The sequence below is a fragment of the Gymnoscopelus braueri genome, assembly GCF_963280865.1.
Source record: "Gymnoscopelus braueri genome assembly, chromosome: 3".
In the NCBI taxonomy this organism is placed as follows: Eukaryota; Metazoa; Chordata; class Actinopteri; order Myctophiformes; family Myctophidae; genus Gymnoscopelus; species Gymnoscopelus braueri.
This window is the reverse complement of record NC_137612.1, coordinates 42626014-42643513: the sequence shown is the minus strand read 5'-3', so window position 1 is coordinate 42643513 and position 17500 is coordinate 42626014. Positions and strand designations below refer to the sequence as shown.

Below are 17500 nucleotides of genomic sequence, written 5' to 3'. Positions count from 1 at the left end.
TTTATTTTTTGTCTGCGTTAACAAAAGGTTATTGATAAGAGTTTCAGTCAGTTTCAACAACATTTCACATGCAATAGGATTAAGGATTGGCTCTGCATAGCTTGTGTCTTCTATGAATAATGATAATAATAATAATTATTATAGTAATAATAATATATGAAGCCTCTTGATATGGCTATAGCTATTCTCTCTACCGTTGAGCTATAACAGGGAGCATGTTTTTATTTTAGTCATATTTTATTAACAGACTCAACATACAGATTGGTTAAAATATAAATGTATTCAGAAAACGTTATGGATTGCAGCTTTAAATACATATAAAAGCATACTGTAACTGAAAGATAGTCAATTTAATAAAAAATCGATTGTCTGGCTATTGTCGAGACTAAAGCAAACTATTCTAAATGTTTAATTTGTTCTCAAATCTTATCATAATCTCCCTAAATCTCCAAATCCTGTGCACTTGCATGTTAGGAAATCTGTTTTTGTTTCCAGATTCTGTGGTTCCATGTTTTTTGTATTCTCTGCATCTCTGAATGATGCCATAGTTTATTGTTGTGTTTGTCTTAGCAATGCGATGGAACTAGATGGTAAAACAAAGTGTGATTTGAGGTTGCCCTGGGCAATGCCATGCAGTTTGGGCAAGAAAGCTTATTTGGAATTATACTTTGGCCAGCAGCACTGAATGGAAAGTAGCACGTACTGTGCACGATACTTCCGGTGTCTCTGTAAAGGCTGATCACCCTTGATCACAGTTCACAGTTTTACAAAATTCTACTGAAGTATATTTAAAACTATAGGCTGCATACCGAAAGTGTGGTGTTTTCAACAGAAGCTGGTGAAGATTGTCATAACACATGATGTGTGAAAGCACTTATTTTAATGCATGACGGTCTGGTCTTTAAATGGATAGTTCACCCCCCCCAAAAAATCTATCGATTAGTCACCCCATGGAGACTTGAATTCATGGATATTTTTTAGTTTTTGTCGCATTCCTAAGCCAAGAAGTTGATGACCAGCAGACCGGTAGGCAGCGGTTCCGGTAGGAGACACAAAGGAGACTCTTTGCGTCTCCTACCGGAACCGCTGCCGGTCATCAAATTATTGACTTAGGAATGTGACAAAAACTAAAAAGTATCCATGAATTCAAGTCTCCATGGGGTGACTAATCGATATATATATATATTTTGGGGGTGAACTCTCTCTTTAAGGACTAATGAAGGCAAATAAAGTCAAGAAGAAGAGAAGAACAGAACAGAACAGAACAGAACAGAACAGAACAGAACAGAACAGAACAGAACAGAACAGAACAGAACAGAACAGAACAGAACAGAACAGAACATGTCTGCAGTGTAATGAACTCACAGGATTAAGTAAAGAGGTCATTTCTGACCACACATAACCTCCCCAACTGCTTGCACCACGCCATTCCTTCCCCCTCCCTCCCTCCCTCTTGTCTGCCTCCTGTCTCCCCCTCTCTATTCTCCCAGCTCATCTCCCTCCCTCTCTCTCTCTCTGTCCATCTCTATTCCACCTATTTGTTTTTCTCCTCCCCTCCACTTGCGTGTCAACACAGTGGTCATAATGAGAGGCATTCCGGAGTCCAGGCTCTGTGTGTTGGGCTACTCATTACAACGTTATTGCACAGAGAAAACATTGCAATGCAACACTGAGGGGCCTCCGGCTCACCTCATTATGGCTTCTGTTGCAGCACTATGTCTTACAGTTGTTTAAAGGGATGACTTTTTTTCCTATCAATTAGTCACCCCATGGAGACTTGAATTCATAAATATTATTTTTTATCTCTGTAATAATTTGATGACCGGCAGCGGTTCCGGTAGGAGACACAGAGAGTCTCCTTTGACTCCTACCAGAACGTCTGATGGTCATCAAATTATTGGCTTAGGAATGCGATAAAAAAAACCAAATATCCATTCATTCAAGTCTCCATGCGGTGACTAATCGATAGAAAAAAGTATTTTTTTGGGTGAACTATCCCTTTAACGTTGACATTTTGAAAGATAGCAATGAGGAATGATGGTTTTCTCTTTTTGTTCCTCTTTTTTTTTTTAAATATATTTTTGGGAGCTTTTTGGTCTTTATTTATAGTTTTACAGTAGAGACAGACAGGAAACAGGAGGATAGAGATGGGGAGAGCCGCAAAGCTCGTCGGGAACGGGACTCGAACCCGCGATGCGCTGTCAGGCTACATTGAAGCTTAGGTGCCTGGACCGTTACCCCAGCCGTCTGGGCCTCTCCTTGAATTATTGAGTATAAAAGAATACAATTGCCTGCATAATTTCATAGGACCACAAAGGAGAAAAAAAACAGGGCTTTTTTGTGTTATCCTTTTAGCTTGTTAAATTGTACTTGCCGCACTGTTTTCAACGTGTTCATAAAGTATTCAATCAATCAATCAATCAATCAATTGGCACCGACTTATCAAAGCAATCCGTGCTTTAAAATGCATTATAACGCATTGATAACATTATGCCGTTGACATAAATATACAGTATGTGCAATAAAGTGTGTTGGATGGATTTCCTATTGGAAAATGGTTGGCATTACCATCAAGTATACTGTGAGTCTGAGCAAAACCTCTTAAGTCTCAAGAACACTTTAATGTACTCAATGAACTCAATGAAACATGTTCATTTCTGTGTGTGTGTGTGTGTGTGTGTGTGTGTGTGTGTGTGCGTGTGCGTGTGCGTGTGCGTGTGTGTGTGTGTGTGTGTGTGTGTGTGTGTGTGTGTGTCTGTGTGCTCGCAAGGGAGAAGAAGGCAAAAGACAGGCATGACAAACAGACAGATGAAGAGACATTTTAAAGAGAGGTTGGCTAAATATCAGCAAATAAGGACAGTAGACAGAAAGGGATTTTCCACATTGTTTTATATCTTCTAGTAGAGCAGTGTAAGCACCACCCTTTCCTATCCATTCTATATCCTTAATCACAGTGGAAAGTATGCTTGGCATGTCTTTATGTCTTGCATTATAGGGATGACAGTCTGATGATAATAACAATCTGTATTCACATCTGATGTGGTTTATGATAGCACACTTGTTCCGTATTTGTTGTGGGAGAGTCTGTGCATGTCAGTGAATATTACAGTAGCGTGGTGCTTCCATCGCTGTAGGGATGGGGGGTTATGGACTATTTGTTGTGTAGTTCAACAAGTAGAGCGCTGTGTTGGGGGTATCTGCTATTTACACATTTTATAAAATATTTCAAAACTAGTACCCACTGTCAGAGTACGTAGTGCACTAGCCTACCTCTTACCAGAGGCCAGTACTATGACTGTGGCATTGGGCATCTCCATATTAGGTCAAAAAGTGATGAGACAGACACGCAGATGCACAGGCAGGCTGAGATTTCCAGAAATGTATAGATATATACCCTGCATCAATTAATGTTGTTTTTGTTTCACCATTGACATTTAGGCTGCTGAAATAGAATTTTTATATCAATATTGTGGCATTCTTCTCTATTTCATTTAAGATTATGCCTAGACCTTGTGGGTGTTGATGCAACATACTGTATAATTAAGTAATATAATACATTACTTGGCACAGACACTAATGACTCATACCTAAAAAATTCAAACACACATGAAATAATGAGGTGTTGGATAATGCATAAGCTATGTTACACTATAGTTTAGTTTATGATGATGTGCAGGTCTGCATTTCTTCTGCGGACACCCAGAATGTTATTGCTTAGTCTTTCCCCGTCACACAACTGACCAATAAGAATGTGGTTTTCTCTCAGCCAAATCCTGGCAGCCAATCATTTTTGCTGACATTTTCTTATCCAATCAGGAGACAGGAACCAGGATTCCGGCTGCCAGGGGCAACCAGCGACCACCCTGCAGGAACGGAGGCCCAATCTGACCAGAGTGTCACCATTCTACATGCCAAGGTGGCACAAAAGTCCTATGGCAATGAGAAAAGGTATAGGGGCCAGTTTACTGTTGCATTAAAGCTGCACTATATGTAACTTTCCTCTTCTACCCTGGATTTGAACCTGGTTTCCTACACAAGTGCTGACATGTTTACCATTGAGCTAATAGAGTCTGCCAGCTTGCTCAGGGGATAAATTGAATACTGACCATCAGGTCAAACTTTGTGTCAGATCCTGTGTCTAGGTGAGACATGACCTGTGACACGATCTAAATGTCTCAATAGAGAAGCAGGGGGACAAATTACAACCACCCCAATTGTATGTTAAATTGTTTTAACTTACTCTACCACATATATTGGACAAAATGTCATTGTATTCATTTAAAAACAGCTACATAGTGCCGCTTTCAAATTAAATGTGGTAGTGTCAACTTCAAAAAAATAGAAGTCTAATATAATTGTTAACTAAATTCAGATTTATACATTAATACCGGTAAATTAAAACAAAAAAAATAAAGGCTTTGTGTAACTAATGAACAAATCCAATATTTAAAATAAACATACGTCCAAAAACAGCAACAACAACAACAACACAAAAACAACACTATATGTAAAGCATACAGACGGAATATCAGAAAATGGAAATTGATCGGTTAACATGTGGGCTGATTGTGATGCTTGTGTGGCTGCAGACTATCATGTACATTGTTAATTACATTTTGACTGAACATGCCTGACTGAAGGGCCGGTCGTAACTGGGTCGTTATAGAGGCCGCCTGGGAAACAAAAGGTCACTGGTTCGTGTCCCAGCCATGCTCTACATGTCAAAGTCTCCTTGAGCAGGATCCTCTGGCATCTCACATTCTGTTTTTTAATGCAATTTTAATGGGTCCTGGACTCCTGGGTCATGGGTGGGATGGCCGACTTGGAAGGATTAACCCCTAACTGCTCCCTGAGGCACTGCGCCTCCTGCTCCTGATACTTAACTTAGGGTTGGTTAAATGCAGATATGCAGTGACAAATACAAACCACAAAGGAGTGCAGACTATTATTAGAAGTTTCCTAGCAGCCGAAGTAAATAATACTAATATGGCTTTATTTAGTGATGCAACTCAAATGAGAAAATCTGTTTCAATCTAACTAGCAGTTGCTATATAGCCTATATGCGTATGGCAATGAGAAAAGATACTGGTGCAGAAGAACTGCTGCAACTGTTATATTGTGTCTTTGCTAAACCTGTAGGACTATATCACCTGTAGGTTCTTCTGTCCTCCTCCATGTGTGTACATCAGCGGACCAGGATGGAGAGCCAAACAGGATCATCTGAAAGGTCCGGAACTCTAGAAGAACTATTGACATGTTTTTAGCACATATTTGAACATTTGAAAGAGAAATGCAGAGTATATACAGTGAATTGTTTCAGCTCATTCCCTATCGTTCACATTTGTCCTCTGTCGCTCATTACCTATTAGAACATTTCTATATTTCTTCTTTCCATTTTCTCCTGCATTTCTCTCCACTTCTATCTCTACCTTCATTTCCCCCTCTCTTTTTCTCCACATACCCTCCCTCCATTCACCTGTTTCTCTTCACTGATCTCTCTCTCTTTCTCTTTCCATCTAGTGGCTGGTTATGGGGACTCTGTGTATCGTTTGTGTGGCTACATGTGTCTGGACAGCTCCGGTCACTCGCAGGCAGACACATTCAAACTGGTCTTTGATGAACAGCCAAACACCACGGTCAGAGCTTAGTTGTGTGTGTGTGTGTGTGTGTGTGTGTGTGTGTGTGTGTGTGTGTGTGTGTGTGTGTGTGTGTGTGTGTGTGTGTGTGTGTGTGTGTGTGTGTGTGTGTGTGTGTGTGTGTGTGTGTGTGTGTGTGTGTGTGTGTGTGTGTGTGTGTGTGTGTGTGTGTGTGTGTGTGTGTGCATAGTTAGACCCCATCCCCAAAATAGACCAGGAAGGGATGCAACTGGTTCCATAATCTTATAGCCGGGGGTGGAAAGTAACTCCTGTTACTGCAATTCAGTAGCCTTTTTCATGTACTTGTCAGCGTACATTCTAAAATCAGTAACTTTACAGTATTAGTAAGCTTACCTTGTACTCAACTATTTTTTGGAAATGCCAGAATTACAGAGTAGCCTACAGTTCTGCTTATGTAATCCACTTGAACATGTTTTGAACCACTTTCAGTTGTAAGACAGTTGTTTTCTTACGCTTTCTTATAAAGAATACCCAGCAAGCACAGTCAGGACCCGGACCAATCAGTGACGTCTCGATTGGGGCTAGATCAAGTCAAACCAAGACAAGTCAGATATGGCCCAGAATATCACCTGATTTCAACCAAAATTAATCCTGACCACAAAAACGTCACTTCCAGGACGTCATCTAAACACATTTCTCATCACCCTAAATTGCTGTCCAAATGTCCATATGATGTCCCGGTGATGACGTCCTGTAAATGACGTAAAGATCATCCCCATATGGGCTGTGATCTGGCCTAGTCCTGAACGTCACCGGGGTGATGACCGGGCGTCATCATAACGTCATCATGACGTCATTGTGCTTGCTGGGTAGAGCATCACCAAGGACACATTCATATAGAAGTGTTTGCGGTCCAAAGAGCTAGTTTTACTTTTGTAGTTCTCAACACAAGTACTGTAAGCTTTCTTCTACCTGAGTAATATTTAAGTCAAGTAACAGTGCCTTACTTGAGTAAGATTTTCTAGTACTCTTTCCAGCCCCATCTACAGGCTGTTGTTGTCTGGCCCACAGAGATGTGTGTATTTACCCGGACGAGACATACAGCACTTTTTATTACAGGTCTGTTTACTTGACAAACAGCCACGTCAGACAGACCAAATAACGTTGCCGTAAACCCACTGTGTGTGCATGCCAGCCACTTACTGTATCTACCTACTGATGGACAATGCACACAAAGCATCATCTATAGGCTTCCTTACACTGTCTGTCTGTCTGTCTGTCTGTCTGTCTGTCTGTCTGTCTGTCTGTCTGTCTGTCTGTCTGTCTGTCTGTCTGTCTGTCTGTCTGTCTGTCTGTCTGTCTGTCTGTCTGTCTGTCTGTCTGTCTGTCTGTCTGTCTGTCTGTCTGTCTGTCTGTCCGTTTTTCTGTCTTTTGGCTGGTTTCTACTTGCCTGTTTGTCAATGTTTTGCACCCTTCACCCCCAGATGTTCGCCTGTGCCAAGTCCCTGTACATCTCAGACCAGGACAAGAGGAAACACTTCCGCCTGTTGCTCCGCCTCTTCCTGGGCAGTGGGCAGGAAGTGGGTTCATTCCAGAGCAGGATGATCAAAGTCATCTCCAAGCCGTCCCAGAAGAGACAGTCCATGAAGAACGCTGACTGTGAGTCTGCTAGTACACAGTACAGTTGTTAGTGGCCATTCTTAATCAACTTTAGTTAATCTATCTATTTTGGGATATAAATGGGAATGGATTTTTTATTTATTTTATTTATTTATTTTTTATTTCATTTTTGTATTGGAATTTTAGTTTACTAGGAGCATTACTGTATGTGATTTGATTTGATTTGATTTGATGTTGGTAAAAGGAATACAAGTAAACACAATGTAACTTAAACCCAGGATATACATAAAAGCGTAACGAAACACTTATTTCCGATGTGGTCCTGCAACATAAATAAAAATAAATAGTCCAATAAAATTACATAGCACTACTAAATTGCATAGCACGCAGTACGTCACATGAAAACCACCTAAAATATAAAACCATAAAAACACAAATTTAAAGTGCAGGAATTTCAACTAACTAATTAACACATTTTGTGACACAAGAAAATGTGCCAAGGAATTATGGGGTGATGCATTTTTATAGCTAGATGGATGAAATATGAAATACACACTAACTAACGTAACTATTGTTATAGTTCAACATGCTGACTGGTACAATGAGTGTATGCTATACATTCCAGCTGAACTGCACCAGATGATTTCTTTTACTGCCTGGTTGAAGGTGTGTGTTTATTAATGAAATCAATAGGGGTAGAGTTGGATTAGAGATAAAACTCGAAAAATGTGCTCCTCGGAGCACAGGTTTCCGCCAGGCCAGGTAGCTTATAGTGGGCCAGAAAGTTTGAAATCCAGTCAGAGGTGGGTAATAATCCAAGGAATCCAAGGGAAAAGGTATTTTGATTCAAGAGTTATAGGCCAAAACGTGAATCTGCCTGTTATAGCGCCACCATGAGGCCGATAAAAAAAAATGGCGGATGGCATATTCCTTGACCTAATGGGAATGTGTGTGTGTTTCATGGCAATCGGACGCTGCGTTCATTATTTGAAGCATTTTGTTAAAACAGGCCAATCTTAGCCAATTAGGATGGCATATGAAAAATCGGACAGATCAATCTTGATCACATGACTATAGCGATAATATGTACCGATTTGGGTGAAGCTTGAACAAAATCTGTAGGAGTAATATCAAAACATTTGTTTAGCAAAAATTGGCGTCCTGGTGGCGCTAACACATCGGTTCTGCTCTGGCCTCTAAGGAGTGTGTGTGCACAGTTTCACGCCGATCGGTCCAATGGTGCCGGAGATTAGCTGTTCACAGACGGACGGACGGACGGACGGACGGACACTCGGACAGACAGGGGCGAAAACATAGTCTCAGCCACGCCTTCGGCTTAGCGGAGATATTTATGCATGCAGTTACCTGCTCTGTGTAGCATGACTGGACACTGGTCTATTGACTTTGTGGAACATACAGGATACTCAGCCTAAGGTCTACTTGCGCCTTTTTTCTGTTGAAGATATGCAACAACGTAATTAGACTTAATCCTAAAGTTTTAACTATTTTGAGGAATGTTTCCAGTGCGTTGTCCCCAGGTATGAGAAAATGATTGGCAGATGACGATAGGGTGTTAGACATGTCAAGTTTAGGGGGTGCAGGGGTCAGACTTAACTGTCACAAATAAACACACACAAAATGCACATTCAAATGCACACACACACTGCAGTGTGTGTGTGTGTGTGTGTGTGTGTGTGTGTGTGTGTGTGTGTGTGTGTGTGTGTGTGTGGTGTATATCTGTTATGTGTGCATGTATGTATAATATACTGTACACACAAAAATTAAACTATATAAGTGTGAAACAGGAATTTGTTGTGAATAGATTATGTTTTCTGTGCATACCAATCAAAACTGATTTTTGTACATATAAGGATATATAATAAATAACAGCAGGCTACTCTTAGAGTATGCTGTATATAATGTTTTGTTTGTCTACTCTACACAGTAAAATCCTGAGCATTATGTAAATAATGTAAGTTAGCACTCAGCAGTTTGTGTTGTGTACGAGCATGAACAAAGCCCCCCCCTAGCATGTAAAATGTAAACAGTGCTGCATCATTCAGGTTGTGTTTCTATGCTTTTCTGTGTTAAAGAGGGAATATGGTAGAAAGAATGTTAACTGGTTCCTCTTTATCTCTCTCTCTCTCTCTCTCTCTCTCTCTCTCTCTCTCTCTCTCTCTCTCTCTCTCTCTCTCTCTCTCTCTCTCTCTCTGTTTTATCACCTCCCATCTCTTTCCCCTCTCGCACTTTTTGTCTCTTTATAATGAGATTTACAAATGTCGCGGTTCCACCCCTGTGAGCTTGTGATGTCACAGAGTGATGTTAGAGCGTGACATCATCAGTGACATCAGCAGGATCTATATAACTGCCCGCCAGTCAGTCAAACCACAACATTGTAATTCAAAATCTTTATTGACAGTTCCACATCCTGTATTTCCGGTCACATTTGAGAGGTTACGCTGTAATAGCAAGGTGACCTTCTCAATATCAGATGACAGATTTACTATTAGGCCTCCTACTGTGAGGGACAACTGTTAAGGTGTCTCCCAGTCCTAGCTATGGAAGTGTCGATGTCAGAAATTCTTCACCTGTCACCAGAATGTCATGTGCATGCCATATAAGGCCATGTGTCACCACCCAGTGTGTATCTATTTTGTGTGCCCTCACTCTGTATAAGAGGGGTCGCAAAGCTGTACTCAGGAGATTGTGCTATGCTACCGGTGTGGTGCAATCTCTCGGGGTGTTCTCAACACTACTCAAGCCATATTTTTTATGGAATTCAGTTTCTTCATGTAAGTTCTAAGAATTCTATTACAACGCCAACGTGGAAAATTCTGCAGTATACCAACAATTTGACAAAGCAGGCACCTGTAATGGCAAAGCTCCAGGGCTTTGACTTCTGGAGGACCACATTGAAGGGTGCACGTTTCGTCGTGGCGCCCATGGTAGACCAGAGTGAACTGGCCTGGCGTTTACTGAGCCGCCGCCATGGCGCCCAGCTATGCTACACGCCCATGCTGCATGCCCGGATGTTTGTACGAGATTCAAATTATCGGAAAAGACACCTCTACGATGAAGTGTGTGCGGAGGACAGACCCCTCATCACACAGTTCTGTGCCAACGACCCGGAAGTGTTCCTGCAGGCTTCTCTTCTGGCCCAGGACTACTGTGACGCCATTGACCTGAACCTGGGCTGTCCTCAGAAGATCGCTAAGAACGGGCGTTATGGAGCTTTCCTTCAAGATGAATGGGAGCTGTTGGAGAAAATGATCAAGTTGGCCAATGAGAAGCTGTCTGTTCCAATCACGTGTAAGATCCGTGTGTTCAAGGAGATGGACGAGACAGTGCGCTTTGCCCAGATGCTAGAGAAGGCTGGATGTCAGCTGCTGACAGTTCATGGCCGCACCAAAGACCAGACCGGAGCCATGACCGGCTTGGCCAGCTGGGAGCACATCCATGCTGTGAGGAAGGCAGTGAACATTCCGGTCTTTGCCAACGGCAACATCCAGCATCTGAGCGATGTGGAACGTTGCATTCAGGAGACGGGCGTGCAGGGCGTCATGAGCGCTGAGGGGAACCTCCACAACCCAGCGTTGTTCGAGGGCCGCAGCCCCCCGGTGTGGGAGATGGCTGAGGAGTATCTGGAGCTGGTCAAGCAGTACCCTCCCTGCACCCTGTCCTACATACGAGCTCATCTCTTCAGGCTCTGGTGTCACACTCTCCAGATCCACCAGGACCTAAGGGAGGAACTCGGCCAGGTGAAGACGCTGGAGGGTTTGGCCGAGGTCAGTCGACAGTTACGACTACGCTGTGAGGAAGAAATTGCCCAGGGAAGGGAGGCGGGACAGAAACAGGCGAACGGCCTGCCCTTCCCTCATTGGATATGCCAGCCGTACGTCAGACCGGCACCAAAGCAGAACTGCAATAGCCAGGAGTCAGAAGTGAAGTGAAGAACACATTTTATGTTAATTTCTATGTTTATGTTTATGTTGGTGTGTGTTTAGGTATATATTATATGTTCTATACTTACCTGAGCTGAGTGATAGTTGATGGTTGATATACTTATCTAATATTTGAAGCATTTGAAGCCTGTGTCAACGGGTAACGTACAGTACCTGTTGACCTGGGGAATGTAAGTTACTTGCTTTGAGTTACACTTACCTGGGAAGAGAGAAATAGAAGTGCAGATCATTTGAAATATCAAAGGGGAATGTACTTACCGTTGTAAATAGAATACACAAGAAATAAATTAAACCAAAAGATATAAATGAAACCAAAAGATAAACTTATTTAAAAGAATGTAAAGAACTGCCTTTATCAGTAGGAGGGCAGGAGCGCTAAATAAGGAATCAAATGTGGGAAAAATAGAAAAGAAAGAAATGAAACCCCAGAAGTGTATCCTTGACAGTAATGTCTGCATCAACATACTGTACGTTTATAGAAGTTAATTTATTTACATTAAGTATTGTGTGTGTGTGCGTGCGTGCGTGCGTGCGTGCGTGCGTGCGTGCGTGCGTGTGTGTGTGCGTGCGTGCGTGTGTGTGTGTGCGTGTGTGTGTGTGTGTGTGTGTGTGTTTCAGTATGCATCTCTTCTGGCTCCAGAGTGGCTCTGTTCAACCGCCTGCGTTCACAGACAGTCAGCACTCGCTACCTGTCTGTAGACAGAGGAGCCTTCATAGCCAGCGCTCGACAGTGGACAGCCTTCACTATCATGCTGGGTAGGATGTGTGTGTGTGTGTGTGTGTGTGTGTGTGTGTGTGTGTGTGTGTGTGTGTGTGTGTGTGAGAGTGTGTGCATTGCGGTGTAGCCTATTACCTTAGAATGGATCAAATGCATTGCAGAGGACCAGTTTGCCAAGAGGATAATAAAGTATATAAAGCAAGTAATAAGCAGAGTATTCATGGTCTTCTCATAATTGTACAAGCTTATACAAGAAAGAATGTCATCCACTCTTAAGAACTGAGGCTGATTCTTCAAGTGCCTTCCAAATCCGTAGCAGATGTACAAGCTCGCAGCGCAGCACAAAGTGACGCGCTGCGCGTCACGCGCTTGTATATCTGCTATTTTTGAATAGCCAACGCAAAAATCTGAAATGGTTCAGATGCTTTCCCGGTTTCATTGGGTTAAGCCTGTAAACTTGTTATGCATTAAGTTGAATCTGAGTGAGTGAGTGTGTGTGTGTGTGTGTGTGTGTGTGTGTGTGTGTGTGTGTGTGTGTGTGTGTGTGTGTGTGTGTGTGTGTGTGTGTGTGTGTGTGTGTGTGTGTGTGTGTGTTTGTGTGTGTGTGTGTGTGTGTGTGTGTGTGTGTGTGTGTGTGTGTGTGTGTGTGTGTGTGTGTGTGTGTGTGTGTGTGTGTGTGTGTGCGTGCGTGCGTGCGTGCGTCAAGTACATGTATTAGTACAGATGTGCATATTATGACTTTATAAGGTTGGTTTTTCACTCTTTTTCTAGAACCAAACTTTAGAATGCTTTGCGTTGGGCATGTCAGCTCAGGTCAAACTCACCAAAGCATGGGAAAAAGGGTGTGGACATAAGAATAATAGATAGGCAGACCAACGATACTGAACCTATATGCATCTCTGTTCTTTTTGTATAAGAAACATTGGGACATGTCGTAGGCATCCACAATATCAAACATTTTGCAGTCCAGGCTTGTACTGAGGTCTGGATTAACCTAGATTAAAGGGGATGGATGCTGGCTGTCAGACTAGTGGTCTCCTGAGGTGGTGGTCCTCCATGAATAAATGCACTTACTGTCTTAGTGGTTCTTCACACACACATGCTGTTTGAACTCAGTCTATTAATTTATGTACGTTGTACACTGTTGGCTAGTGTGCAGCGACCTCCCACGATGAAAAACTGGTCAGACCTCTCAGTCTTTAAGGCGTCCATACATCTGTCCGCTCAGGCAAAAGCACACACACACACACATGCAAACATGCAAACATGCGCACACACACACACACACACACACACACACACACACACACACACCTGTCAGTGTTAAACCATAGTGTGTATTTCCAGGGTCATCATTTGGGTATTTTATACTCACCCACAGTGTCTATGTCTAAATGAATGTGTATAGTTGTGTAGTCATGGTCAGTTTCACACCAAGTTAAAAACCCATTAAAACGGGGAAAGCGTCTATGTCATTTTAGATTTTAGCGTTGGCTATTAAAAATTGCAGATATACAAGCTCACGGCGCGTCACTTTGAGAAAGAACCACTGATTTAGACACCATTTGGCCACAGGTCTTAATGGGTTAATCTGTTTTTATCTGTGTGTGTGTGTGTGTGTGTGTGTGTGTGTGTGTGTGTGTGTGTGTGTGTGTGTGTGTGTGTGTGTGTGTGTGTGTGTGCGTGCGTGCGTGCGTGCGTGCGTGCGTGCGTGCGTGCGTGCGTGCGTGCGTGCGTGCGTGCGTGCGTGCGTGCGTGCGTGCGTGCCCGCCCGCGCATGTGTGTGTGTGTGTGTGCGCGTGTGCGTGTAGTGGAGGAGCACATTGACGAGGGGGACTTTGTGTTGAGCGAAGGTTTCATCTGCTACGGCTGTGTGGTCCAGTTAGTCTGCACTGATTCTGGAGTAGCACTACCACCCATGGTAACACACACACACACACACACACACACACACACACACACACACACACACACACACACACACACACACACACACACACACACACACACACACACACACACACACACACACACACACACACACACACACACACCACAACACAACACAACTGTGGTGCAAGTCAGAGATCCACTAGTTAGTTAATAAGATAATAATATGTTGAATAAATTATGAACAATTCCCAACTATTTTCCATAATTCACTATTTAAAATGTTTTAGAGCTATAACGAACAGGCACAGACTGAACTCACAATCTCACTGATATTTATTGAGGGAAGTAACTGAAGATATTACTAAATATTGTTTATCTACACAAAGTTACTGATGAATTTGCAAAGACAAATTATAGGAACATGAATTTGTATTTGTGTGATTGTATACAAGATTTTGGAATTTGTAATTTTGCTATAAAAGCTAAACACTTCTGTCACTATATTTGCAAATGTACCTGGACTATTATAGTCGCATACTGTATTATGCTAGAAAGGCAAGCATCTCTCCTGACTGAAGGCTTTGCCAAAAAGACTGGTGAGTCCTTCAAACATACATTTTCAGGGGCTGAATCAGGACAGAAAGTATTCCCACATGGGATTTGAACCTGGACTTTGAGTAAAGCCCGTGCCATTGCATTGCTTGGGTCAGCATAACCACTGACCCAAACCTCTGCCCCTGACACACATCCTGTCTGAGCAGCACCCAACTAAATTTGGGAGCACTGCCCTTTCCCCTCTGAAGAGAATAAATAAAGAAGGGCATGCAGTGGTAGGATTTGAACCCATGCAGAGTGGGTGAGAGTGGAGGCACATTGAAGGTTGCAGCCGCCTTGCTATATTGTCATTTTGAACCACAAGGTCTTTGCCTGTCAAGGTGTAGCCAACCACTACCCAAGCCCTCTGTCTCACAGAAACCCTGTCTACACAGGTGTTACATAACCACCTAATCATCACAAATCTATTATGGTTTCATCTGTGCTTCCCAATGCTAAACCAAATTACACATCCATACACAAACCTCTGTAGGAAAGGCCTCACGATCCGCTGAGCATACTCTTTCCTTGTACAGAACCCCCCTAATTGCTGTCATAACAACTCAAAGTGGATGGTTTTTTGGGGGCAGATGGGTAAGGTATACCTACAGCCTATACCCATATGTTGTTTCAGTTGAGGCCTATTGCTGTGGCTTGTTTGAACAGAGGGGAAGGTTGTACATTTTCCTGCTGAGTCGCTAGCGTGATCAGCACACAGCACTTCCGTTGTTTGGTTAGTTTAAAGATTGAAGATGTTCGTGTGTAATTATGTACATAGGTTACACCAGGTTACACGTAGACAAGTACTCAAGTACGTCATTGTAGTTCGATGTCCGAACTACAATAAAGATGGCAGTGCTTGATTAAAATAAGTCCTGGATTGTAGCAATAGTGATCAAAATAAAAGATTACATCATATGGTTGCAGTTATGGATTAGGAATGGAAGACACAGGAGAAGAGGTGATATTTGTGAGTTGGTACTGACTGCCAGGTCAAGATAGATGGACAGATGAAAATGACTTCTGTCAAAAACTATTTTCATTCAAAATGACGGTTTGTCCTTTATTGGCCATTGGCTTGTACTTAAGTTATTGAAGAACCTTGGAGTTTTGGGACAATATTTCATCAAGGGATTACAAAAGCATTCGTGTCCAAGACTCCCCAAATGGAATCTTTTCTGTCTTGTTTCTCTCCAAATAATCATCTCCTCTGCGTGTCCCCATTATTCATTCATGATTTGTCCCTAGGGAGCCTTCACTCTTTTCAATGAACTGTCTGTTACATCGATGTGACAGCTTTGATTTAGGTAGCTTTGCTTTCTTAGAGAGCTTGTATTCTAAATGATTTCAACGAAATTCCCTCTCCCCCATTGCTTACATGTAATATATTGTCTGCTAATCTCGATCAATCACTCAGTGCCAAAATAGAGTGCCATTGACTTTATGTTATAAAATTAAAGTTGTATAACTTTAGTAAATATAAAGTCAATGGAGTCTGATCAGGCTTGCCCTTGCCCAAATTTGGAGTCATTATGTACGTAGGTACAGTAGATCATAGAGATGACTGACGTCACAGGCTGGCCACATGGCTCAAGTCAGAGATCCACTTTAGAGCATGAACACAAGGAGGTTTCTTGACCATACTCAGCATGCATTCATTCATTGTCCCTCCAGGTGCTCCGTAAGGTCAGCAAGCAGCACGCCATCTTGGATGTGGACGAGCCAGTCTCTCAGCTCCACAAGTGTGCTTTCCAGTTCAGGGACGACCCACAGGCCTACCTGTGTCTGTCCAATGAGACCATCATGCAGTACCAGGTGGGCTGCTGGTATGAGTGGGAAATGTCTTCTGTAGAGTTATAAAAAGATATTGCTGAAAACAATATATTTCTAAGCACCCAAAATGTCTTAAAGGTGGGCCCCTATTGGCATACAGTATATGTTTTCTATGAGTGTTTTAAATATTTAATGCAATGTCTCCTGGAGTACAATCTTTTTCAAATCATTATTGTTCCACTGAAAGGTAGGGTAAGTGATTTGCAATTATTCAAATAATTGCAAAATGGGTCTATGTTCTGATAGTGCTCGTTACTATAGAGTGTCCTGTCCATATAAGGAGTCTCCATGTCTCTCCAGCTCTTTATAAAACAGAAAATGCATTTTCGTTTCAGTTTCAGTTTCATTTCCAATTTTATCCAATCAGGATAGAGAACTCAATCAGGATATAGATTAAACAAGTGAAATTGGAAGTGATGACACTAAGAAATGAGCAGGCAAAATTTGAACAGGAACACTATAAAAATGAAGCTTAAAAATGGGTACTTTCTCCTGATTGGCTGAGATTTTGACACCTACCAGAAAATGTATTTTCTGTTTATTAAAGAGCTGGAGAGACGGGGAGACTCCTGTTACTGAACAAACACTCTATAGCAATGATTACTATCAGAATATAGTGCTTTAACCTTTTAACAAAATACTTTTTGTTTTAACCCAAAAATATCACTTACCCTACCTTTAAAAATAAGGTTTGCAGGCAAGATAACACAATCTGTCATTACCCAATGAAAAAAGACACAACATTTAAAAAAGTGATGATGTTTAGTCCATTATACAGTACATGTTATATCCATTTCCTTTATAGTTTTGGTTCATTCATTCCCTTGTTTTTTTGTGTGTGCAAATGATCGGTCATTCGGTCTGACCCTCCCCTGCACTCTCTGCCTGCCCCTTCAATCAGCCACATTCTAGGATGTGGGACCTGAATGTATTTATCTGCTCCCTCTCTGGAATTGAACCCCGGCTGCTCTATGGTTCACCATGGTAGTCATTTAAGCGTGTCATCTTAAGTTTATATGGCAGACAATCAAATGACACATCGCCACCACTGTCTGGGGGTGTCCTGGTGTTCCAGAGGGGCCATGAGGTCACTCAAATGGTCAAGGTTCATCCTCCCAGGAGTGGGAATGTGCTCAGTAAGTTTCATGTAATCTTATCTGCCCATTAAATGAACCTCTTGTGCACAAGTGGAACATTATCAAAAGAGTGGTGTGACAGAAAAGGTCACGAGGTCACCTGAATCAGTAGGGTTCATTCTCCGGGAAGCATGAAGTGCAGGGCAA

The 17500-nt window shown here is 42.2% G+C and overlaps 2 protein-coding genes across 2 annotated transcripts in view; both read left to right on the top strand.

The window, feature by feature from the left end:
* The window catches only part of rbpjl (recombination signal binding protein for immunoglobulin kappa J region-like), a gene marked incomplete at both ends in the record, with an annotated part of 32251 nt that overhangs the window by 6577 nt on the left and 8174 nt on the right, over positions 1 to 17500 (top strand). The window contains 7 exons of the mRNA XM_080423558.1: positions 3817 to 3948; positions 5157 to 5227; positions 5521 to 5636; positions 7082 to 7256; positions 11798 to 11935; positions 13709 to 13818; positions 16059 to 16199. Coding sequence (XP_080279684.1) covers positions 3817 to 3948; positions 5157 to 5227; positions 5521 to 5636; positions 7082 to 7256; positions 11798 to 11935; positions 13709 to 13818; positions 16059 to 16199 — 883 coding nt within the window. The remainder of the gene's footprint in view (positions 1 to 3816; positions 3949 to 5156; positions 5228 to 5520; positions 5637 to 7081; positions 7257 to 11797; positions 11936 to 13708; positions 13819 to 16058; positions 16200 to 17500) is intronic.
* Positions 10091 to 11167, top strand: LOC308082238 (tRNA-dihydrouridine(16/17) synthase [NAD(P)(+)]-like; the record flags this gene model as incomplete). Its single annotated transcript, XM_080423917.1, has 1 exon — positions 10091 to 11167. The coding sequence occupies one exon, from the start codon at positions 10091 to 10093 to the stop codon at positions 11165 to 11167; it is 1077 nt and encodes a 358-aa protein (XP_080280043.1).